Source organism: Equus caballus, chromosome 1, assembly GCF_041296265.1.
Source record: "Equus caballus isolate H_3958 breed thoroughbred chromosome 1, TB-T2T, whole genome shotgun sequence".
In the NCBI taxonomy this organism is placed as follows: Eukaryota; Metazoa; Chordata; class Mammalia; order Perissodactyla; family Equidae; genus Equus; species Equus caballus.
The window spans coordinates 21879749-21907487 of NC_091684.1; the positions used below are offsets into that span (position 1 = coordinate 21879749).

Below are 27739 nucleotides of genomic sequence, written 5' to 3' on the forward strand. Positions count from 1 at the left end.
ACATCCTTTCGTAGGGAAAAAACAGCCATTAAAAATGACACTGTATTTTAGCTGTCATTGGAGACATACCAGGAAAGCAACTATAGATTAAGAAAGTAAGAAGGCTTTAGCACACTCTCTAAATGTAGTCCCAGGCCCATATCTATCTTATCCATGCTGAATAGCTGAAATAAGTGACAAACTATACTTTAATGATTAAAAGAGCAAAAAAGCTTCATGTGCAGCATTTCTCCTGAAAGCCCATTCAAACATACTGAAAATATGACAAAACCAATTTTGACAAACTCCTAGAGAGCCATGCAAGTCACAGGAATAATCATTCATAACTAAATTGTTCATATTAGCTTCAGCCCATGATAGCCACCTGCTATGAGTTTACCTCAACTCTCATCTGGGATACATACAACTTAGCACTTAATTACATATTGCTCATAGGGCTTTATAATAATAATAATCTTTTGTCTTCTACCTAGTTAGATTATAAATCCTTAAAAGCAGGGCCCAGGATGACTTCTTTTATCCTATCACCAATACCTAGCATACAGTCAATTTCTTGTAAGTGTTTGTCAGTTGATTTTTTTTTTTTTTTTTAAAGATTTTATTTTTTTTTTCCTTTTTCTCCCCAAAGCCCCCCGGTACATAGTTGTGCATTCTTTGCTGTGGGTTCTTCTAGCTGTGGCACGTGGGACGCCGCCTCAGCGTGGTCTGATGAGCAGTGCCATGTCCGCGCCCAGGATTCGAACTAACGAAACACTGGGCCGCCTGCAGCGGAGTACGCGAACTTAACCACTCGGCCACGGGGCCAGCCCCTGTCAGTTGATTTTTAATTATCTTTTGGAGTCTTTTGTCAGTGCCAGGAACTAAGCCACTTCAAACGAACTCTCACTTCCACCAAAGATTTTAAATCAGAAAACATGATCTCAGGGTTAATGGTAAATAAAACTGTTAAGAAACCATTATTATAGACATCTGACCATTACCTATTACTTGTAGGTCATCCTAGATTGATATTCAAAGGAGGTTCAAAACAAATTCTAAATTTTCAAGATCAAGGAAGTTTAAAACAAATCCTAAACCTAAATTTTCAACATATTTCCTACTTATTGCAAGTAAAAGTGCAAAGGGTGGGGGAAGGGAGAGAGTTTGAGAGAGAGGTCAAATTGTACTTTAGTGCAAACAGTAAAACTCCTGCTAAAAGATACTATTGCTTATTCCTAACCACAGTTTGTTGGACCTGTAACTAGCATCCAATTCCTCCCTACTAAAGGTCTCAAAGCTCCATCAAAAATGTTGGGCCAGCCCAGTGGCATAGTGGTTAAATTTGCAAGCTCAGCTTTGGCAGCCTGGGGTTCGCAGGTTCAGATCCTGGGCACGGACCTACACACTGCTCATTAAGCCATGCTGTGGTGGCATCCCACATATGAAAATAGAGGAAAGTTGGCACGGATGTTAGTTCAGGGCCAATCTTCCTCAAGCAAAAAGAGGAAGATTGGTGACAGACATTAGCTCAGGGCCAGTCTTCTTCACTAAAAAAAATGTTGAGAAACCTCTAATTAACTTATACTTGCCAAGAAAGGTAGGGCCATTTTGCAAATTAAAGCTGCCAAGTTCAAACAAATGTTTGAGCTCCAGCTTTGCTATGTCTAAACCAAGAAATCCTAGATAGAAGTAGAATACAATTCTTCATATCATTTCCAAGAAAGCTTCTCCATAGAAGACCACCATCTGAAAAAATTTATTTTTAAATTAAAGCACTAACCAGAAAATGCCCTCAAACTAATGTTCGAAATCCATTTTTCTATTCCATTAAAATATTACTAAATTAACCACTGCTGACTACAATTTTAAAGTAAAAGGAATTTTATTGTGGCAAATTCTAAGGCCAATTAAAACTTTAGAAAATGACAGGCAAATGGGGGTCAGCCCCGCGTCCTAGTGGTTAAGCTCAGCCCACTCCACTCCAACAGCCCAGGGTTCAGTTCCCAGCCATGGATCCACACCACTTGTCAGCAGCCATGCTGTGGCAGCAACCCACACACAATATAGAGGAAGATTGGCACAGATGTTAGCTCAGGGCGAGTCTTCCTCAAAAAAAAAAAAAAGAACAATAGGCAAATACCTATTAACTTAATCATGAGTAAATTAATCTACATATCTTTATTTGTATGTAAATAAAAAATCTACAATCTCAAGAAAAGCAAAAAACTAACCACTAATATCTTTCCATATCTTTCCTTCCAAGCATAAGTCAAAACGTGCTAACCATAATTATCTTTTAAATTTCTAATAAAATGCTCAACAGAGCAAAAACAAGTTTCAGTATACCATATTTGAAATTCTCTAGTTACAGATCACTTCCTATTCTTGTTATCTCTATTTTAATTACTTCACAGCTTTCAGATGAGCCAAACTCCTAACTGCTTTTTTAACAAAGCTACATATTTTTATATTCTTACATACACACATACGCAAACAAACATACATATTTTTAAATTCTAGTATAAGAAGAATGGCTCTAGATGAATACCTATGAGCTCCAAATGGACATTTCAGTAACAATCTCTTTGTCTAGAAGGACTTAGGGAAATTATCAGCATTCTATGATGTTTTCTTACAGCTATTAATTCTAAACTGAGAGAGACATTACCCTTCCAAAAGAGAGTAAGTCTTCCCAAGGCTCCTCCCAAGAACAATGTTCTAGCTGATCATGGAAACTTCCATTAAAGGATCTGTTTAAATGATTCTACAGGCTTTTAATGACATCAAATTAAACAGCTATCAGAATAAACCAAGTTACAAAAAATCAGAAGCAAAACAGGATTAACACACAACTGCAGATAAAAATCATAGAGAAGAGTCTATATCTAAGAAAGCAAGCTGAAATTTAATAAAATGCTGATATCAAGTTATACAGCTATGTAGACAGAAGAGGGTGACAACACATCAAGGGCAAGACACTTGTATAAATTCCAAACATTTTGAGGAAATGTTTTTACACCAACAACAAAAGATCTGTCACAGCTTCTATGCTATTTATAGTAAAACATTAAGTCACAGTTGAGTTTCTTAGTCTGCCGTATACCAATTCAAATACAGAGAGAAATGTATTTTCATCTGTAAAACCATCACACTCAAGAGGCATTTTCCCAAGGTACGACAACTTCAGCAGAGGTCCCTATTATGAAGCACAACCACCACATATTTCCTAAGTGGGTCATATTACCTAGAATATCCTATGGGGACAAACTGTTCTCTCTGAAGCAAGCGTGGAGAACATAACTACTTTCCTTGCAAAGGGAAGGTATTTGCAGGGTGGCAAATATCTCTATGTGCCTTCCTAAAATATTTTCTATCTTCAAGTGGCAGGTTTCACAAAACAAAACAAAACAAAACAAAACAAAAACACACAGCTATTTATTTGACTTGGCATTTAAATTCTTTCTCTTAATCTAACACGAGGTGCATAGCCTGCTACAAAAATCAAACAAATAAAAGTGTTAATTACTAATTCACTGACCACCTGTTATGTGCAAGACACTGTGTCAGATACAAAGACAAGCAAGTTATAGTCCCTCCCCTCAGGGAATATATATGATCTAGAAAGAGAGGACATTACAGTATAAGGTAGTGTGGGTTAAAATTCATCTGAGTGACACAGTGAAGAGAGAGGAATTTAGAGGAGGTATCACTTTGAACAATCAGGAAAGACTTCTTGAAAAACACATTTTAGCTATACCTTGAAAAAGTTGTGATTTGGGAATTAGAAAAATCTAGGTTCTCATCCTGACTTTGTCACTGATCAGCTTGGTGGCGCATGTAAATTGGAGGGACTTAGGTTTCCTTATCCATAAAATAAGAATACTAGACTAAATGATTTATTTTCTAAGGTCCCTTCCAGCTTTATCATCTATGGAAATGTACAGATAGGATTACATTTATTGCCTTTGTAAAAGGAGGAACAATGAACAGAGAGGAATTTGAGCCATAAGTATAAAAGCAGAAAATATAGGGGAAGATGAAGAAGTTAGGACCAGGCATCCTATTTTCAGCAAAGAAGGAAATGGGAGTTATAATATCATACGGGAAACATCTTCAGACTAGGAGTTGGGAGATATGGGCCCTAGCTCTGGGTTCAAAAACTAGATCTGAGAGTAAAAAGCAGGATTGGATGCTTGAAATCTCAGAATTTTTTCAGATTAGAAGAGATCTTAAAGATCATTCAATTCTATCACCTAATTTTAAAGAAACTAAAGCCCTATCCAAAAACTGGAATGTGATTTTTGATGACCCCTAGCTTTGTGCTTTTGCTCCACACCCTGCTGGAGGGATTTTTAAAAAAAGGTTTGAATAGTCACAATAGTCACATTTATAAGATAAACGCTTATAGGGAGACAATAAGGAGTGAGAATGGCTGATCCGTAAGGAGGTTACAGTTAAGGACAGCAAAAAGTTCTACAGATCCAGTCAGCACAGCTCTGATTTCCAGGACCCTTAGCACCTCTGAAGGAGGGAAAAAAATAAATAGTGGAGCTGTCCCAAAATTAGAGATGGGCTTGGCAGACTATCAAAGCAGTGAGGACGTTATTGAAAAGCTACTCTGATTGTCCAAATGGTAAGGAAGAAAGATTCCAACATACTGATCTGCATCTACTTTCTCTTTAGACTGTTTGTAGACAAACGTTCTAAATAAACTAAGTCATCCTTCCTTGGAGTTTTGTGTAACAGTAGTATGCCTTTTCCTCCTGGTATGGCACACCTCATCTAATGATCACTGGGGCCTATTAAAATGACTGATTCCACATACCAATACAATACAGTTACAACCACAAAACCAGATTTCTGAAGCCTGTGCAAACATAAACTTGTCAGAGAATACAAAACAAAAAGAAGCAACCAGTGGGGCCAGCCAATTGGTTAGGTTCATGCACTCTGCTTCGGTGGTGGCCCATGTTTTGGCCGGTTTGGATCCTAGGTGCAGACATGGCACCACTCATCAAGCCAGGCTGAGACAGCGTCCCACAAAGCCCAACCAGAGGGATATACAACTACGCACTGGGGAGCTTTGGGGAGAAGAAGGGAAAAAAAAATGATTGGCAACAGATGTTAGCTCAGGTGCCAATCTTTGGGGGGAAAAAAACTGACCAGTATTTTGCACCATAATGTTTATAGATTAAATTGTTACATTTCCTTAAAAGTCAATGATATGTGTTTTTCCAAAAGGGACAAGGTCCTATACATTCATTAGTATTTAAATCTCAGAATTCATATCTATATGTGTGTGTGTGTGTGTGTGTGTGTACAGTTTTAAGGAATGTGTTTATATTATTTATAGACACAGACGTATATGCTTCTTAGGGCAAATTCTAGTTATATAGAAATATTTACTATTTATCCTTATAAAATAAGTACTTATAAAATAAATTTTTCTCACTGTAGCTACAGCACCATGTGTTATAATAATCTTTAGATATTTTACAAAGTTCCAAAGTTTGAATGAGGTGAGGTTCTAAGCTCATTTTTCCAGCTCTTCTTTTATTTTGTATGTATGTGTGGGTATTTACATAGATACACACATATGTATATATTTATATCAAGGAAAACGGTTTGGAGACAGAATAGTAATTAAGTTTCTAATATGGCTACAATTACTGAACTTAAAAAATTGACAGAACTATAAAATTTTTCATGTAGGGAAAGAATTCAGAGAGGTCTCCTCCTTTACAGGGAAAGCAAGACCCCAAGATGTTAGATAACTTATATAACATCTATAGCCTATTAGTAGTAGAGATGAAAGGAAAAATTATTATCTTCTAACTTCTGGTACAATTATCACTTCAATATGCATTACATATCCCCAAAGAAGTCATCTGTGTTGGATTCCAGATATCCTTTTTGATAATTTAGCTCCTAAACCATGTTTAGTATTTAAATTACCTTTCTCCATTGGCTTTCCCCAAAATAACAAAACAAGGAAGTCATTTACTTATGAGTTCATTAAGTTTCAACTTTTCTTGATTTAGAAGACATGAGTATAAGCAATATATCACGTGTTTGTCCCAGGGCTGAATTAATTATTTTTCAAGCAAATTTGTCTTCAAGAACTGGTTAGCAACTAACCATATTAGGAATTTCTATTCTCATCACTGAATCCTCCTTTAGACCTGTGGTTTTTCACTAGTAACACCCATGGGACTTTTGATTAGCCTTATTTACTAGAATACGTAGCAAAAGATAAACAAGTACAAAATAACTATCTCCTTCTCTGCAAGAGCTAAAATACATCAAAATAATCTGAATCTCTATTTTTAAAACATAAGTAAATGCAAGATACTGAAGAAGTCTTTCATGTAATAAAAAGATTTCTTACTGATGTGACTCTTGGCATGCTTTAATTGCCAAAATTTATACCAAAATAGAAATTTCTTTAAATGAATAAGATGCTAGTTTAAGAAAAAGTACTCCAATTCCACTTGTTATTATTGTTAAACCAGTATTTATCAGAGTAGTTAAACTGCATTAATTACTGTATAGACAAAATAATTTAGCAAAATAGCATATAGTCATGCATCACTTAATGACAGGGATACATTCTGAGAAATTAGGCAATTTCATTGTGTGAACATCACAGAGTGTACTTACACAAACCTGGATGGTATAGGCTACTACAAACCTAGGCTATATGGTACTAATCTTATCGGACGACCATCATATATGCAGTCCATCGTTGACCAAAACGTTGTTATATGGCACATGTTTAAGGCACTGTGTTACCTTAAAGTCTAGTAGACTTCTGCTGCTGTATAATTATTACGAGCATCAGTATAAAAGATTTGTTAAGTTTTATGGATTAAACACATCCGTCAAAGTTGCTAACAGAATAAATTTTTGAATGCTGCATCTAAAATATATCAGAAAAATCTATTAAATTATTCCCTTTTTTAAAATTATGAATTCATAGTTTGAGAGGAAATGTTTTCTTAAACAAGTTATAGCTGCACTGAGATACAGACTTTGCAATCACTTGAATAAAAAGCTACTGCACCTTCACTATAATATTTACCATGTCAATTATTTAAAGTCTGACTTAATTATTTGTTTATTTCTAAACATAATTTTAGAAGCTGAGTTTCAAGTTATATTTCTGGGTTATTTTTAAGACCTAATGATCGCATCTCTTCCCATGTTGTAGAGTTGATTTAAACTTCAGGAAATGGATAGCTGAAGTTCTGAGAACACATGCTTTCTAGAATGCAATCCTTGTCTGAGTCAGCCTCTGTCACCTTGCAGCCTGGGTCAGGGAGTAGAAAGCTTAGCCTTAATGAGCTATTTCTGACAAAGGTCAATATAGAAACTGTGAATCTATCTAGACACAACTGCAATGACTTCATTGCATAGACTGCATTTTAGATGTAATTTTATCCTGGCTATGCTTCCTCTATTAACCATAAATTTTATCTCCAAAACTCACCCGTTACTTCATCTCTATCTCATATAACATTCAATCCCAACTCTAACAAGTGCCTATCTCTGCACTCTTACAGCTATTTTTTTAGTTTGTCTACAGTTTTCAGCATTCCTACCCCTGTAAAATATAGTTTTTACATATTCATTTTTTTGTATATTCATTTTTCTGTATATTCATTTACTTGCATATAAAAATAAATGCATCAATTACATGTCTCTGAAAAATGATCATGTTACTCTGTGTATTGGTTGATAATGTTAACTTCTATATTTATCTGGCTCCATAGCTTCATAAATAGTCCAATTCAGTTAAATAAGTGTCCCCTACTTTCCAATGCATAGCTACTTTTTTAGTGTTCTATAGTTACTCTCAATAACTCAATACTGTAACTGGACTGTCTAAAGAAATACAAAGAATAAAATTACAGGCATACCTTGTTTTATTGCACTTTGATTTATTGGCCTTTGCAGATATTGCATTTTTTACAAATTGAAGGCAAAACCCTCCACCAGCAAAAAGATTACAACTCAATGAAGCCTCAGATGATGGTTAGCATTTTTCAGCAATAAAGTAGATTTTACGTAAGGTATGTACATTGCTTTTTTACACATAAGCTATTGCACACTTAGACGACTACGGTATAGTGTAAACATAACTTTTATATGCAAAAAATTCGTGTAACTCACTTCATTGTAGTAGTCTGGAACCAAACCCACATCTCCAAGTTATGCCACTATCTTCTTCAGGACTTTTACATGAATTAAAAATAGGTGTTTCAGTTTTCCATCTTTAGACTAAGAAAGGGAAGTAGCCATCATTTTTATTTGCCTAATCAGAAAACTAGAACAGTAGCTATTTCCTGGCCTCTGAACAATGCTGTTTCTCCTTCCCTCCACAACTACACTTTTCAAATTTTGTTGTTCCAGGCCTAACAAACACAATCAAGTTATATTTTATTATACCTTAAGTGAAACTGATACAATTATTATATTCTTTCAATATATGGTCTTAATTTTGTTAGATTTCATTGTTAATTAGGGGCTCTTAAAAATCTTTAAATATATCCTTTTTATACGTTAGAGAGCTCAATCTTTCCTCATTATGAAGTACTCAAACCACATCAGGTAGTAGCACCATATAATATATTGGAAACATATGTGGTTATTAAGGACATTGTAAAGTGTTGAGTCATTTGTGCAGTGCCATCAGATGATGATGACATCAGCACTTTTTAAGTGCCGAACTGCGAGGTCAGTGTTCTTTTCAGGACCTTTTCCCTAATCAGTGGTGACTGGTATGATGAATGGCTGACCACAAAGTTGATGAGCAACACTAGTGAGCCATTTTAGTGAGTGTGAAGTGGTTATTTCATAGTTTTGATTTGCACTTTCTTATTGATCACTGATGTTGAGTATTTTCTAATGTGCTTATTAGCCATTTGTGTATTGCTTTTTTGGAGAAATATCTATTCAAATCCTTTGCCCATTTTTATATTGGGTTGTCTTTTTATTGTTTAGTTGTAAGAGTTCTTTATATATTCTGGATACAAGTCTCTTGTCAGATGTATGTTTTGCAAGTATTTTCTCCCATTCTGTAATTTGTCTTCACTTTTTTTTAAAAAAGATTTTAGTTTTCCTTTTTCTCCCCAAATCCCCCCAGTACATAGTTGTATATATTTTAGTTGTGGGTCCTTCTAGTTGTGGCATGTGGGATGCCACCGCAGCATGGCCTGATGAGCGGTGCCATGTCCACACCCAGGACCCCAACCGGTAAAACCGTGGACCGCCGAAGTAGAGTGCACAAACTTAACCACTTGGCCATGGGGCCAGCCCAGTCTTCACTTTCCTGACAGCGTCCTTTGAAGCACAAATTTTTTAATTTTGATGAAGTCCAATGTTTCTATTTTTTATTTTGTGGCTTGTATTTTTTGTTTCATATGGAATAAACCTAGTCCAAAGTCACAAAGATTTACTCTCATGTTGTCTAAGAATTTTATAGTTTTAGCTCTTAAATTCAGGTCTATGATCCATTTTGAGTTAATTTTTGTATGGTGTGATGTAGGGATCCGACTTCATTATTTTGCATGTAGATATCCAGTTGTGTCAGCATCATTTATTGAAAAGACATTGAATTGTCTTGGCAGCCTTGTCAAAAATTAATTGACCATAATTATGAGGGATTATCTCTGAACCCTATTCCATTGATCTCTAAGTCTATTCTTAGGCAAATATCACACTATCTTGATCACATAGCTTTGTAGTAAGTTTTGAAATTGGGAAGTATGAGACTTCCAACTTTGTTCTTTTCAAGATTGTTTTGGTATTCTGGGTGTCCTGCATTTCCATGCGAACTTTAGGATCAGTTGTCAATTCTTGCTAAAAAGGAAGCTGAGATTTTGATATGGCTTACATTGAATCTGTAGATCAATATGGAGAGTACTGCCATCTTGACAATTTTAAGTCTTCCAATCCATAAACATAGGATGTCTTTCCATCTATTTGGGTCATCTTTAATGTCTTTGAACAGTGTTTTGTAGTTTTCAGCATACAAATCTTTCACCTCCTTAGTTAAATTTATTCCTAGGTATTTTATTCTTTTGGATGCTATTGTAAATGCAATTGTTTTCTTAAATTCATTTTCAGATTTTCATTGCTGGTTTGTAGAAACACAACTTTGCTAAATTCGTTTATGAGCTATAATAGTTCTTTTGTGAAATTCCTTAAGATCTTCTATACATAAAACTATAACATCTACAAAGAGAAATCTGAACGCCTTTTCTTTCTTTCTCTTACCTAACTGCCCTGGCTAGAACCTCTAATACAATGTTAAATAAAAGTCATGAGAGCAGACATCCTTGTCTTATTCCTGATCTTAAGGGAAAGCATTCAGTCTTTCACCACTAAGTATGATATTAGCTGTGGGTTTTTCATAAATGCCCTTTATCAGGCTAAGGAAGTTACTATAAGGTATTTTCATACTGAGATTTGTATCTTTGGTAATAAACCAAGGCTAAGAAGAGCTTTTGACTAAACTTTCCAGAATCGTCAAACCTAGTCCAAAACTTTAGACTTTTGATCCAGCTATAGTTATATATTTCAAACCTACAATAAAAGTTTAGTTTCCCTAACCCCATAACTTGCCTTTAACGCAAACAAATATCCTTTAGGTACTATTAGTTGAGGTAAGAGTTTAAAGAAAGTTCTACCAAACCAATTTTATAATTTGTTTTTCCTCCTAACAAAACAAATGCACATTTTTTTCTAGAATGTGCACAGCATATATAAAAGTGTATGTTCTTTTTAAACAAATGCCATACAAGCACCTAAAACATGCAGCTAAAACCAGTTAAGATATGCTCCTCCTGCCAAGGAATCCTAGCCAGGTGATGTACTAAGAAACCATTGCCTAACCCAAAGATTTATTACTCTTATGTTTTGTTCTAAGATAAAGTAGATCAAATCAACCACTCTATCAAAACGTCCAGTTCAAACGGGGACATGCAGATTGTGTAGAAAAAAATATTATATTCATTATCATGTCCAAACTATTGGGATAATCATAACTAATACATCAAAAATTCTAACACAAAAAAGTTGAAATTTACACAAATCACAAAAAAGTTATGATACTCTAGTCTCCAAGTACATATAAATCTTTAGCTCATAAAAATGCTTACCATTTTCAACTCATGGAAAGGAGTAAAGACATCACAAGTGGAGCACAAACTCCATCAGGTAAACTGTTCCCCTTTATAAAATTACCTGTCTTTGTCTTAGTGCCCTATATAATATCCTAATGAACTGAAAGAATCAATTAGGCTCAAAAAAAGTTAAAGTCCTGCACAGTAAAAATCCCTTAAGATCTTCCCACTTACCAAGTTTTTTGCATATAACTTCTTTACATTTTAAGAATTCATTAAATTTTCCATTTATCTCCTATGAAATTATTTTATCATAATATGTCTGTTGAGCTCTCAAGAGTATTTTATATATTTTTCATTTTTCACTTAATTTATTATAATTCAATAACATATCAATTATAGATATACTCAATAGCACATATAATCACTTTTTAATTCAATGAATATTTAGTGAAGGACTCCTATGTGTTAAGGGTAAATAAGACAAAGTCTTTGCCTTCTTGCAACTTATATTCTAGCGAAAGAACTAAAATAACTCAAATAAATAATTCAGACAGAGATAAATGTTAAGGTGATAGAAAAGGCAGTGGGATAGGGAGTGACTGGTGGGGCGATTACTATTGTCTAAGGAGATGACCTGAGAACTGAGAACTAAATAATGATGAAGAGCTAGAGCAAGGGCTTTCTAAGCAGAAGGAAGAGCAAGTGCAAAAGCCCTAAGATGGAAATGAACATGGTGTGTTTGATGAAAAGAAAGGAAACAGTGTCAGCTGGACCATAGGAGACAAGGGATAGAGCGGTAGGACTTTGTAGGTCACAGATTTTATCTAATAGCAATGGGAAGCCAGTAGAGGACTGTAAACAGAAATGACATGATCTGATATATTGTTTGAGAAGATCACTCTTGCTGCTATGTGAAGAATGAAATTTAAGGAGGAATGAATACTAGCATTTAACAGAAAATAATATTCTTTCTTTATGGTGTTTCTTAGTCCTCTCTCTTCTGTTCCCAATTCCATCACCTGAGTGCTGGTTCTTATATTCTTCTACTATATGGCTACTGCAAAAGCATCCAAACTAATCTCCTTGCTTCTACAGCTGGACTGTACTTTTAAAAATACACAAATGCTTTGATCAAGCCTATCTCTTTGCTTCAAAAACCTCAAAAATTCACTACTGCCAAAAAATAAAATCTAAATTCCTTGATATTCAATAATATTCCACAATCTAATACCAAAACACCTCTCTGGCCTCATTTCCCACTACTAATTTGATGGACTTTGCTCTTCCACTCAATATGGTCTACTCACTTTCCTGATCACAGCTTATGATGCCACCTTCCTGCTTCTATGGCTCTACTCACGCTGACCCCTTTTCCTTATTCTTTCCTTAGATTCAAATCTACCTCTTCTTCATGGCTCAGCATATATTCTCCTTGACTATCCAGAGCAGTGGCTTTTTGACTATGACCCAGTATTTTACATCATGACCCAGGATACACAAGTTTTACAATTCTACATTTAAGTTTACTTCAAACAATGCGCTTTGGTTATTTTCTATTCTATTCTACTTATTTTTCAAAATGACTGCAAAGACGACTAATGGGTTTCAATCTTCAGTTTGAGAAACTCTTTTTAATGCACCTTTCTAGACATTCACTGATAACTTAACCAGATGCTGGTATTGAAAGATGAAACCTATAACTACCAAATTACAATAACCTTAACCTTAAGGATAGGATAGGGCCAGTATCTTATACTTCATTTTATCTACTATGATGCCAAGTACATTATTTATTAATCATTACTGAAGAGAAAGACTGATACTAAACATAGCTATCATATTTATGATCAGACAGGATCATGATTAGGACTGTTTTGTGTTCCTATCATCTTGCTTCAAATTGTAGTTATGATGGTCAACATGGCTAGTTTTCAATAACACTTTGACCTACACTTTCTGCGTTCCTACCTTACGGGATTATATAATAGCCTTGCAGAGTGAGGGAACAGTACTCCATAAATGCTCATTTTCATCTTTCCCTCAGAATTATGAGGAAGTCTCTATATGGAGGACACCTATTACCATTCATTGAACATGCTTCTCTTTTATCACAAATACTCAGGACTTCTGCTCTGCCTAGGAAGGCATTATTAGACCAGTGTCCTCATTTGGTCCATCTAGCTTTGCCAAAGTTGTAATAAGGGTAAGCCTTTGTTTCAATGGAATGACATCTATTAAGGTTGAACAGCCTCTCCTGCAGTCAGCACTAAATTCTTGACCATTAAAGTTCTATTAAAGTTGTGGACTCTTTCGAAAACATCAGGAATTTGAATAAAGAAAATGAAAAAGCAGTGAAGCGATCTAAAATCTGTACTAAATGGTTTCTTCTCTGGCAAAGGACCCAACTCATAAGATAAGCCAATGGGCAACGTAAATTCTTAATTCTTAAATCTCAGACTCGTTAATTTTACCATCAGATAATTCACACAGGTTCATGAAGAATGCAGAACATCTAAAGGTATTATGCTTCCCTTTTACCTCCACTCCCTGAGCCTGGAATGACCTGTTGTGGGTCTAGGGAACAGGGTAAGTACACAAGTAACAAATGCTCTGAACCATCTAGACCAGGCTCAGTGTAACCATCAGGGTTTTAGGCAGAAATAAGCCCCCAAGACCTATCCAAGAAAGAATCTGAATTTCTTCATCAGTCCTGAAACTATGTAAAGCTCCCTAATGGACTGTGGGTATCTTGGAGTAACTGGGGGCCAGAGCAAATAACTCTAGGCCTGCCAGACCCCAAATCTCCACCATTAGGCTTCCCTCTGAGATCTGGGAGTATATGAACCTCAATATTTGTTGACTATTGTCTCCTCAAGGCCAGATCCAGGGCTTCAACAATCTTAGAGCTTTGTTTGAGATAGCCATCTGGAATTACTCTGTCATTCACTAACAATTCAAAATCATCTACTCTAATTCTCACTGAATTGTCCCAGTAAAAAACACTAACTCAGAGCAGCTTTATATGCAAGATTTTAGAACCAAGCTAAAAAAAACTTCTGACATGAATATATTATATATAAAGTGGCAAAATTTCAAGAATATGAATCATTTCAGGAATATCTTTTCAGAATGAAGACAAAATCAAATTATCCTTTTGATAGTGAATTACTTTCCTTATATAAGCTCACACTCAAAAGTAAATGAAAGGTAAAGACAAAATTCTATTTATTTTAGAGAATGACAAAGCTAAGTTAATTTTCTTTAACATGTCAAATAAAAATGGTGCCCTGGGAAAAAAGATGGCCATTAAATAGAACTGGCTGGGGGCTTAAAAAAAAATAACAATATAGGCTTAAATTTTAAAAATATTCCTGTGCTGCCTTCCTTCTATTTGGCTAAAACATCTCCTTCCGTTTAAATCATCCTGTGTCTACCAATATTTTTGTCTTTTTGCTAAATAACAAGCCAGTAACTATTCAGAAGTGGACTACAGGTTATCCAACTGGATTCTTCCTTTGGCACTCACCCTCTTACACATTCCACTAAATTAGGGATTTATTGACATTGATAAATACCAGTTTTAAAAGCAAATACACCTTGGAAAAGTTAATTCTATATTACCTCTCAATTAAGCCTCAAGGAAGAGAAGGAGAGAAGGAGGGAAAAAGGAAAGGAGGGAAGAAGGGAGGGAGGAGGAGAAATAATTTGAGGAATTATGACTATCTAGGACTATCAGAAGACAAGGAAACCATGCCTTAAGTGAGGCAGGGTAGGAAACCAGCCAGAAAGTCTTAGATCTAAGTAAATAAAATGGGAACAAAAAGCCTTCACTAGAGACACAGATCACATACAATTCAGGCAATAAAAGCCACACACATTATACCAGTGCCATAGACAGATACTAGATTAAACAACTTCAGGGCATATCAAAGTAGTATTATGGATGATAAAGTACTACTTCTGACTTATCAATAAGTCAGAAGTGATATGCAGAATTCATTAAACAAAGTTTACTCAAAGATTTAAAAAGCTCCATTCCAAACAGTTTACAAAAGAGTCTCTTTACTCCAGGGTTAAACAAGTTTTTGCCAGATTTCCAGTGAAGGTCTTCCAAGGACCACATTTAGGTGGGTGAAATAATTATAAAAGCCACATGTTTATCAGTATTTAAAACATGTGGCCCCAAATACACTTTGTGCTCTAATTTAAAGTTCAATATAAGGTTTCATTTTCAGAATCCTCAGAGCTGTCATTTCTTGGTCTTTTTGTCATGTTTAAACTAGCCAGATCCTTCCTTTAATATACTGGAAATATAAGGCAGAAAAGAGATTCTTTAAAATAAAAGGTCTCCTGCCAAACTGCTTTGCCACAAACTAGCAAAACACCTTTGACTAGACCACTAAACTTCCTCTAGTTTCGTCCTTCACTCAATATTAAAGCCATTATCCACTATACCTGCATGAAATGTTAGGCACTAAGGATACAAAATTGAACAAAACAGAATCCCTGCCTTTTAGGCAGTCACGGTCATCTGGCAGAAAGAAACATATGAACAGATAATTACAATACTACCTGGTTAAGTTTTACAATAGGAAATATGAACAGATCATTGTGCAAACAAAGTGGTAAAAACCACTAAGTCAGCCTGGAGGACGATGCTAAGCCTGTTCAAGAGGATTTGACATTTAAATTCATCTGCAATGAGGCAGTTAGGCTAGTCCATCCATAAGGCCCCTTCTATTTAAAAAAAGGCAGGACAAAAAGTTGAAGGTCATGGAGATCTTGTTTGACGAAAATGGCTGGTGCAGACAACTCCAATTTGTTGGTTATTAATCTAACCTCTGTATCAAAAAGAGAATACTTTACTCCTACAATCCTCATTTCCTCTCCCAAACTTGTCCTCTTCCTATACTCTGTTTCTCAGTAAATGGTAATACCATCTAAAACTTAACTTTCCATAGCCAACTAGTCACCAATTTCTACTGATTCTATTCCATACTATCTCTTTATTCTGTCTACTTCTATCTCCAATGGTTACCATCATCTTTTATTTTAGAGGCTTCCAATAGCCTCCAAAAGAGTTTTCCTGTCTCTGACATCCCTTCTCCCAATCAACCAATTCTTCACACTGTAGCCAAAGTGATCTTTCCAAAATACCAATCTGATCTTATGACAACCCACCTTAAAATCATTCAACTGCTCCCTATTGCTCTCAGAAAAAGTCCAAACTCTTCAGCATAGTTGTCAACATCTGTCCTGGCTTGCCTTTTGGCTACAATCTTTTCTTCTCATATCGAACCTCCTGCAGTTTCCTCAACACACGGTGCTCACTCACCTTCCTCTGCAGAGCCTTCCAAGACTCCCTCAAAAGAGAACTGAGTGACCATCCAAAATGATCTCTCAGCACCCTCTGCTTCTGCACTACCATACTTTCCACACTATACAGTATTTTAATTACCTGTTTGTCTCCCCCAGGATGCTGTAAGTTCCTTAAGGACACAAACTATCTTACACACTCTTGTATTTCCTATGTAAAATATTATGCCTGTGAGGCACTAACATATAGTTTATGCTTAATAAAGATTTGTTGTGTGTGTGAATAAATGAACGAATGAATGAACAAACTGCAAAGAAACTGAATATCCTATAATTTTTCATAATATTTATTAGCTACACTAAAGAAATCTAATCCTTTAGCAAGACCACATTTAAACCCTGAGCCTATCACACTTAACCCATTTTCAGAGACAGAAATAAAGAAGGCTATACCATAAACTAAAAATTCAAATGAGCTTAAAAATGTATTTACCTCTTCCAATTTAGATAGTATAAGCTTATTATTTAAGTCATTTTTTTGGAGAGAATACATATATATCAGAATCATGATATGCTATACATTTTTTTAAAAATTATATAATTAGATATGCACTATTACATTATTTTCACAGGTAAAACATTGAGTTTGCTTTTTTAACATAAATGAAAGCTGCATCTCATCACTGACTCACCGATTCTTTTCCAGCTCATTGTGCGTAGACCTTAAAGGAAAAAAAAAAGAGCATTAGCCATGTTTTGTCACTAAGGCTATAGAAAGGGGGATTAGTTTAGTTACTGCTATACCAACCACAACCAGTGAATGTATTTAACATTGCAATATATGGTCAGACTTCTATAATCTCACTCATCAAGAAGAAACAGTTACATTCACTAGGACTGTTCATTCAGATACAGTGTTTTCAGTTAACTCTAAATATTCTGAAACTAGAGTTTCATTGTTATTTTAATAAAACTAATACTAACACATGTTCTCTTGTCTACTTCTAGTATCCTACATTTTGTTGATTTGTAAACATTATATCAGAAATTTTAATTCACACAGAATCTTATTTTTGTTTAAAAAGAAAAATAAAGGAGTAGTAAATACTTCTCTGCCCGCTTCCATCTCAACTTTCCATTCCTAAACATGCAGAGAAAAAAACATTTTGCCTAGCGTAGAAGCTGAAAAAGGCTTGCCTTACTGCTAAGTGATACAGACAAATTCAAGCCTTCCTGCCCTTTGTGTGAAACATAAACAAGAAAAAGTTGTACAAAGAAGAAAAGTAACATAAATAAAAGAAGAAATATTAATAAATCGAGAAACACGTTTTTAAAAGACTGGAAGCATACAGCTCAAAATGCTAACAAACGTTTTCTTTTAGTGACTTTTTTCATTTTGATTATCAGTATCTGTTATAATAATACTTACCGTCTATTGAACAAGCATAGTGTCTGCTAAATAGTGTGCTAAGCAGTTAACAAACATTATCTCATTTTTATCCCCAAAACAATCATTGTTTTATAAACAAGAATACTGAGGTTCAGAGAGAACAAGAGACAGGCTCTTGTCACAAGAGGTAAAGCAGCAGCCACGATCTAAGACCAAGTCTTTCTTACTCCTTAACTAGTTCTTAACCACCACCAAGTTCTTAACTACTTAGTGACAAGCAATACCAAAGACAGGTTAAAGGCACAGACTCTAAGGCCAGACTGCTTGGCTTCAAATACTGTGTAGCCTTGTTAAAGTCCCTTCATTTCTCTGTATTCAGTTTCCTCATCTATGAAATAGGAAAAATTTTCCTATTCCTATGACATAGGAAAAATTGCCTCATATGATTGTTTTGAGGAATAAACAAGTGTACAAGGAACAGCAAAATACAATGAACTCTATCTAAAGTTAGCCACTATTAGAATTATGTCATACTAGTTCTCTTGCATGAACATGTATTACTTTTACAATAATTTAGCATTAACAATAACAGGAATTTTATAAAGGAGAGTTTAAGTTCCTGCCACCAGAACTAAAACTTTAATCACTTAATATATTCTGATTAATGTCAAATGCCTTCAGAATATTACATTACTGATTACTTTAATCTCATTTATTATTCCAATGGATTTTTGTTGTTGTTGTTGTTGTTTGGTGAGGAAGATTGGCCCTGAGCTAACATCTGTTGCCAGTCCTCCTCTTTTTGCTTGAGGAAGACTGTTCCTGAGCTGACATCCGTGCAGACCTTCCTCTATTTTGTATGTAGGATGTGACCACAGCACGGCTTGATGAGTGGTATGTAGGTCCGCGCCCAAGACTGGAACCTGCAAACTCCAGCCGCTGAAGCAGAGCACACGAACTTAACTACTACACCACCAGGCCAGCCCCCAATGGATATTTAATAACCAAATTTCTAAATTTTAACAATAAGAGTATTTTTGTCAGTCTCATAATTTGTGGAAATTTTACCCACTGTCTTAGTTCAAGAGCCAAAAGGCTTCTTTGAGTTACTGTCTTCTGTCCACTTTTTGCTTTCTTAGCAGTTTCAAAAGGTCCAAGAGACACGGGATGAAAAAGACTGATGTTCATTTTCAAGAGATTATCTTATGGGGCTGGCCCCGTGGCCGAGTGGTTAAGTTCGCGTGCTCTGCTTTGGTGGCCCCGGGTTTCGCCGGTTCGGATCCTGGGTGCAGACATGGCACTGCTCATCAAGCTATGCTGAGGGAGCATCCCACATAGCAAAAGCAGAAGGACCTACAACTAGAATGTACAACTATATACTGAGGGCAACAAATGTTAGCTCAGGTGCCAATAAAAGAATTTTAGGATGCTTCAAGACTTCAGCTAAATTATCGGCAAGGATATGTATAATCCAAATGGAAGAAACTATAAAAACATAGTCAGAACTTTTAGTCTAACAGAGATTCAGAGTTCAAAACCCAATAAATAAATTACAACCAAATTTCTATCAGCATATAAGTACTTATAGAAAGTTTTGATTAAGTTCTTTTTTGTTTGAATAAAATGATAAAGTAAATCAATAAGTTACAAGAGAGAAAAGCCATATTTTAAAGAGATTTGAAACAAAAAATATTATTCAAAATTTGAGTGCATAATCAATAAAGTAATTCCCTACTCCCTCTTAGTAAGCAAGTTTTGGTTTAATTGCCTTCATCTAAGAAGAAAACTTAGAACAAGTAAAACAAAAACAATGAAATACTAGAGTAAGTAATAAATGAAAACAATCTATTTAGAGAGAAGTAGGCTATTTACCATAAACTTATTCTAAACAGTCTGGCAATCCCACATATGGTCATAAATGTAAAAGATAATATATCCAAAGATAACCAATTGCTCAATTCCAGTATTATATTGAGACTATTATCAAAGCTAGCACCAAAAGAACATAATTTGACCCACTGCTGTGAACAAAATTAAAACAGCAGGTTCTTCCCACCTCTCTAAGACTTTATTATTTATCTTCTTTCTAAAAAAAATATAAAATGATAGCTAAGAATATGAACTTGTTCACCAAACCAGGATATGCATGCCATATCTAGTTAAGCCACTAGCAAAATTTAACAAGATTTTGAAATACCAAGAAGCAAAAATGATCATACATGTATGAATCTTTACCATATTGCCATGTTCTTCCAATGTTTAAAAAATGCATCAGTAGTGTTTACTCCTATTTTGATGGCTTTTTTGCCTGTGATATCAAGTCAACAAATACTGAGTATATTCAATGTTCAAGACTGTCTTAGGCTGCAGGGAATCAAAAACAGTCTCTAGTTGGTAAATTAAGACATGTATAGGAATAATTATAACTCAAGGCAAAATAAACATATAAAGAAAGGTACAGAGTGTGTGGGAGTTTAAAAGAGGCAGTTTACTTCCAAATAAAGCTATTAGAAAAAACTTTAGAAAAAGGTGGCATTTAGTTTGGGGCTTAAATGATGAGTATATTTGCTACTAGGAGAGGCTGGATCTGGTGGGGAAAGGACATTCCAAGTGGAAAGGATAGCATAAGCAAACAAGCAGAGTTGTGAAGTCCAAAGCAAAACCAGAGAATAATGTATAGGTCACAAAGACCTCTGGTGTTAGAGGAAAGAAGTCCTGAGTTTAAATGTTAACTCTATCACTCACACTAGTTATGTAACTTTGGACAAATTATTTAACCTCTCTGGTTAACAGTTTCCTCATTTGTAAAATTGGAATAATACCACATGACTTGGCTGGGTTACTGTGAGAATTAGAGAAAAATATGTAAAAGCATCCAGCATGTAATAAGTATTCAATAAATGCTATCTACTGCAAATATTCTTATTATTTTTAACAAGACTAAAAATATACTACGCATAATGATGTTAACTATACTACGTGGGACAAAAAATTGGTAGATTCTCAGTAACACTTGGAATTAACCTGGAAATAAACAAAAAGACAATAATGACGAAAAAAACTGAAAGAAAAGATAGATATTTTCATCATTTAGTCATCTGTATGAGGACAGTACAAAGTTTAGGGTATGAAAGAGAGAAAGATGCCTAATTATATGTACACAGAGAAAATAATGATCCAAATAGTGCTGGCAATAAATGACTAATTGAACATATCACATGCTAGCACACTCAGAAACAACCTCTTTGCATCTCTGAGCCTATATGTTCAACCAAGCCATTCCAATAATGTGCCATAGAAATATTCAATTATGACAAATTCCCTATAAGGTTGAGATGTTCTGAATAATCCATCTGGTTAGCCCACTTTTCTTCTCCGAATAAAATGTACCACTGAGCGCAAACACTAATGAACTGCCTTCCTTTCAGTCCCCCTTACTCTGAATGCTTAACAACTTCCAAGGACAGAAAGAAAAACATTCCTATTATTTTACTATTGAATCACAGGTAATCCCTTTCACAAATAACATCCCTTTGAGAGAGACATGTTAACGCTATCTCTATTTGAATGGGAATCATTATCTCAACCAGGCTGGTGACTTTTCATTGAGTACGACACAACTCTAATACATAAACTTTTAATTCTTTAGAGTGCAGTTTGGTGCAGTCAATGAAATGAAGCAAAGAATTGAAACTGCACAAAATGGTATAGTTTGGCTCAAGAGTAGTGCCACTATGGAAAGAAAATAAAAGCCCTCATTCCCAGAATTAATATTCTCTTCTAGCAAAAGAAAAGACCTCTATCTTTGTTGAGTTAATGAGCCAAGTCCCAATTTGTTAGCATTTTTATTTCACTTACTTTCTAATCCTAAAGTCCCTAGTGGATGTTGCCCTCCATACGATGAAAAGAACACATTCCATAAAGCTAAATGATTATCTTCTAACTGTATCCTAAAGCTTATACTTTATATACACATACTCAAAAGGCAAGAAAAAAAGAAAACTTCAGGTACATTAGAGTAGGGGTCTCCAAAGTATATACCTAAAGGGAATTGAAAAAGAAAATCTACTAGAATTAGTGAAATAATAAAACTTCTATTTATATTTATTATTGGTCTTAAAATTTATTCTGTATTTATAAAATATTAGTACAGTAATACATGTACACAGTTATAAATACATAAGCATATATTGGAGTACAGTAATACATGTATACAATTATAAATACACACACCTATATTGGGGATATAGAATTTTTTGTTGCTAGTGGTATAATAAAGTGGGTAATAAAGTTTAAACGCTGTAATAGAAGAAAATCATGCTAATTGTCAATAAAGTAATTCTTTCAAAAAGGTAGTTTTGTGAATTTGTTTCTATAAAAGGTATATATTTTAAAAAACCATTAAAGGCAGTAAAACTTGAATATTGCGGACTTTTAGGAAAAATGCCTCATGAGACATGTATTGTTTCTTCCTTAACAACAACAAAAACATCACCACCACAATAACTAAGGCCACAAAAAAGCAAGTGTCTAAAAACACAATAACAGTAACTACAATCAATAAGTTTTTCCTTAAGACTTACACATCAAAGCTGAATATATGCATACTTTATGACTCAGTATTTCCACTCATAGGCATATACCAACTAATATATGTATATATGTTTACCAGGGGACATACAAAAGAATGCTCATTCTTTTTGTACTAGCCAAAAGCTGGAAATAACTCAAACGACTATGAACAGGATAATTGGTGAATAAATTGTGAAATATTCATACAATGTGATACTATGGAGCACTGAGAATGAACAACTACTACACAAATAACAGGGATGAATCTTCATAAATGCAACATAACGTTGAATGAAAAAGGCAGACACACAAAATACATACTATATGACTCCATTCATATAAAGTTCAAAACCGGCAAAACTAATTTATAGTATCAAAAGTCAGAATAGTGGTTACCTAAGGGAGGGAGCAACAGAGACTGGAAAGAGTCAAGAGCAGGGCTTCTAAGAAAAACCTATAATATTTTATTTCTTCACCTTTGTGAAAATTCATTGAGTTGTACACTTAGGATCTGTACACTTTTCTGTACGTACCTTTTCAATAAACAGGAAAAAATTACATAGGAACTAAAATCTGCAAAAATCAATTTTTATTTCAAATATAGAAAAAAACCAATTTAAATCTATGAAAAATCTTTTGGCCTACTATATAAACATTCCTAAGTTATTTACTTTGTAAAGCATAATTTTCAATAAATTAATAAGTACTAAAATCATACAGAGTAAGGTCTCTAAGCACAATGGAATTAAATTAGAAATTAAGAAGACAACCAGAAAAATAGCAATATTTGGAAGATAAGCCACAAATCAAAGAACAAATCACAGAGAAATTAGGAAATATTCTGAACTAAATGATAATGAAAAGACAACATATCAAAATTTGCTGGATGTAGCTACAGCAATGCTTAGAAAGAAATGTTTAGCTTTAAATTCTTATCTTAGGGGTAGGGGAGAATCCAAAATCAGTGATCTGAGATTCCACCTTTAGAAGCTAGAAAAAGAAGCAAACTAAACTGAAACAAGTTGAGCAATGGTTCTCAACCATGGTGAGTTTTGCCCACCAGAAGACATTCAGCAATGTCTAGAGACGTTCTTGGTTATCACAACTAGGGAGATACTACTGGCATTTTGTGAGGAGAGGCAAGGGATGCTGCTGAACATTCCATGATGCTCAAAACAGAATTATCTGGCCCAAAATGTCAACAGTGCTGAGGTTGAGAAACTGATGTAGAGGAAAGACATAATAAAGCTAAGAACAGGAATGAACAGAATAGAAGACAGGAAAAAATACAAATATCAATAAAACTGAAGGCTGACTTTAAAGAAATTGTTAAAATTGATAAACTTCTAAGACTTATGAAGAAAAAAGACAAAAATTACCAACACACACACACACAAATAACCAATATCAAGAATGAAAGAGTGCACATTACTACAGATCCTACATACATTAAAGGATAAGAGAATATTATGAACAACTTTATGCCAATAAATTCAACAACTTTCTTGAAAGATACAAATTATCAACACTGACCCAAGATAAAGAAGGGCACTACATAATGAGAAAGGGAACAATCCAACTAAAGGATATAACACTTGTAAATATCTATGCACCCAACATAGGAGCACCTAAATATATAGAGCAATTATTAACAGACATAAAAGGAGAAACAGACAGTAACACAATAATAGTAGGGAGCTTTAACACTCCACTTGCATCAATGGATAGATCATCCAAACAGAATATCAAAAAGGAAACATTGGCCTTAAATGACACATTAGACTAGATGTACTCAGTAGATATGAATAGAACATTCCATCCAAAAACCACAGAATACACATTTTTTTCCAATGCACATGGAATATTCTCCAGGATAGATCACTTTTTAGGCCACAAAACAAGTCTCAATAAATTTAAGAACACTGAAATAATACCAAGCATCTTTTCTGACCACAAGGGTATGAAACTAGAAATCAACTGCAGGAAGAAAACTAGAAAAGCCACAAATATGTGGAGATTAAACAAAATGCTACTGGACAACAATTGGGTCAATAAAGAAATCAAAAAATACGTGGACAAATGAAAATAGAAACATGACATACCAAAATTTATGGGATACAGCAAAAGCGGTTCTAAGAGGGAACTTTACAGCAATACAGGCCTACCTCAACAAACAAGAAAAAGCTCAAATAAACAATCTAACAGTGCACCTAACAGAACTGGAAAAAAGAAGGACAAACAAAGCCCAAGATCAGGAGAAGGAAGGAAATAATAAAAATTAGAACAGAAATAAATGAAATAGAGACTTAAAAAAATCAATGAAACTAAGACATGGTTCTTTGAAAAGATAAACAAAATTGACAAACCTTTAGCCAGACTCACTAAGAAAAAGAGAAGTCTCAAAAAAATAAAACCAGGGGCCAGCCTGGTGGCACAGTGGTTAAGTGCGCACATTCTGCTTCTCAGTGGCCCGGGGTTTGCCGGTTCTGATCCTGGGTTCAGACATGGCACCGCTTGGCAAAAGCCATGCTGTGGTAGGCGTCCCACATATAAAGTAGAGGAAGATGGGCATGGATGTTAGCTCAGGGCCAGTCTTCCTCGGCAAAAAGAGGAGGATTGGCAGTAGTTAGCTAAGGGTTAATCTTCCTCAAAAAAAAAAACTCTCAAAAAAAAAAAAAAACCCAGAAGTGAAAGAGAAGAAATTACAATAGACACCTCAGAAATACAAAAGATTTTAAGATAATACTTTGAAAAGCTATCCACCAACAAATTGGATAATCTAGAAGAAATGGATAAATTCTTAGAATCATACAACCTTCCAAGACTGAATCAAGAAGAAATAGAGAATCTGAATAGACCAATCACCAGTAAGGAGATGGAAACAGTAATCAAAAACCTCACAAAAAGATTCCTCGAAAAGTTAAAAATAGAAATACCTTATGACCCAGCCATTCTACTACTGGGTATCTATCCTAAGAACCTGAAATCAGCAATTCCAAAAGTCCCATGCACCCCTATGTTCATTGCAGCATTATTCACAATAGCCAAGTCATGGAACCAACCTAAGTGCCCAGCAACTGATGATTGGATAAAGAAGATACGGTATATATATACAATGGAATACTACTCAGCCATAAAAAGGACAAAGTCGTCCCATTCACAACAACATGGATAGACCTTGAGGGTATTGTGTTGAGTGAAATAAGTCAGACAGAGAAAGACGAACTCTGTATGACTCCACTCATAGGTGGTAGTTAACATATACACAAAGAGAACTGATCAGTGGTTACCAGGGGAAAGGGGGAGCGGGGGGAGGGCACTAGGGGTGAAGTGGTGTACCTACAACATGACTAATGATGTACAACTGTAATTTCACAAGGTTGTTAACTATCATAATCTTAACTAAAAAAAAAAAAACCTCCCAAAAAATAAAAGTCCAGTACCAGATGGCTTCCCTGGTGAATTCTACCAAACATTCAAAGAAGACTTAATACCTATCCCTCTCAAACTCTTTCAAAAAATTGAAGAGGAGGGGAAGCTTCCTAACTCATTCTATGAGGCAAACATTACCCTGATACCAAAACCAGATAAGGAAAATAGAAAAAAAGAAAATTACAGGCCGAAATCACTGATGAACATTGATGCAAAAATCCTCAACAAAATACTAGCAAATCAAATATAACAATACATTAAAAAGATCATACACCATCATCAAGTGGGATTTATTCCAGGGGTGCAGAGATGGTTCAACATCTGCAAATCAATGTGCTACACCACATTAACAAAATGAAGAATAAAAATCACACAATCATCTCAACAGATGAAGAGAAAGCACTTGACAATATACAGCATCCATTTGTGATAGAAACTCTGAATAAAATGGGTATAGAAGGAAAATACCTCAACAAAATAAAGGCCATGTATGACAAACCCACAGCTAATATCCTACTCAATGGAGAAAAATTGAAAGCTATCCCTCGAAGAACAGGAACCAGACAAGGATGCCCACTTTTGCCACTCTTATTTAACATAGTATTGGAAGTTCTAGCCAGAGCAATCAGGCAAGGAAAAAAAAAAAAATAACAGGGATCCAAATTGGAAAGGAAGAAGTGAAACTGTCACTATTTGCAGATGACATGATTTTATATACAGAAAACCCTAAAGAATCCACTGAAAAAGTTTTAGAAATAATAAATGAATATGGTAAAGTTGGAGGATACAAAATCAACATACAAAAATCAGTTGTGCTTCTATACACTAATGAAGTAGCAGAAAGAGAAATTAGGAATACAATCCCATTTAAAATTGCAACAAAAATAATAAAATATCTAAGAATAAATTTAACGAAACTGATGAAAGACCTGTACACTGAAAACTATAAAACACTGTTGAAAGAAGCTGAAGAAGACACAAAGATATGGAAAGATACTCTGTGCTCTTGGATTGGAAGAATTAACATCATTAAAATGTCCATACTTCCTAAAGCAATCTACAGATCCAATGCAATCCCTATCAAAGTTCCAGCAACATTTTTCCACAGAAATAGAACAAAGAATTCTAAAATTTATATGGAACAACAAAAGACCCCAAACAGCCAAAGGAATCCTCAGAAAAAAGAAGAAAGCTGGAGGCATCACACTCCCTGATTTCAAAATATACTAGAAAGCTATAGTAATCAAAACAGCATGGCACTGGCACAAAAACAGACACACAGATCAATGGAACAGAATCAAGAGCCTAGAAATAAACCCACACGTCTATGGACAGCTAATTTTCAACAGGGAGACAAGAAGGTACAATGGAGAAAGGTAAGTCTCTTCAATAAACAGTGTTGGGAAAACAGGACAGCCACACGCAAAAGAATGAAAGTAGACCATTATCTCACACCATACACAAAAATTAACTCAAAATGGATTAACTTGAATGTGAGACCTAAAAACCATAAAATTTCTGGAAGAATATATAGGCAGTACCCTCTTCAAAATCAGTCTTAGCAACATATTTTCAAATACGATGTCTGACTGGGCAAGGGAAACAAAAGAAAATAAACAAATGGGACTACATCAAACTAAAAAGCTTCTGCACAGCAAAGGAAACCATCAACAGAATGAAAAGACAACCTAATAATTGGGAAAAGATATCTGCAAAGCATATATCTGATAAGGGGTTAAGATTCAAAATAAAGAATTCATACATCTCAACAACAACAAAAAAACCCTAAAAACCCAACTTAACAATGGGCAAAAGATCTGAACAAATATCTTTCCAAAGAAGATATACAGATGGCCAACAGGCAGACAAAGATATTCAACATCACTAATTATTAGGGAAATGCAAATCAAAACTACAATGA

The 27739-nt window shown here is 34.8% G+C and overlaps 1 protein-coding gene across 3 annotated transcripts in view; it reads right to left on the bottom strand.

Annotated features, from left to right (window-relative positions):
- Positions 1-27739, bottom strand: part of MXI1 (MAX interactor 1, dimerization protein) — an 82504-nt gene that overhangs the window by 19811 nt on the left and 34954 nt on the right. For all 3 annotated transcript variants that reach the window (XM_023639613.2, XM_070260881.1, XM_023639619.2), the window contains exon 3: positions 17117-17146. In XM_023639613.2, the coding sequence (XP_023495381.1) occupies positions 17117-17146 (30 nt within the window). The remainder of the gene's footprint in view (positions 1-17116; positions 17147-27739) is intronic.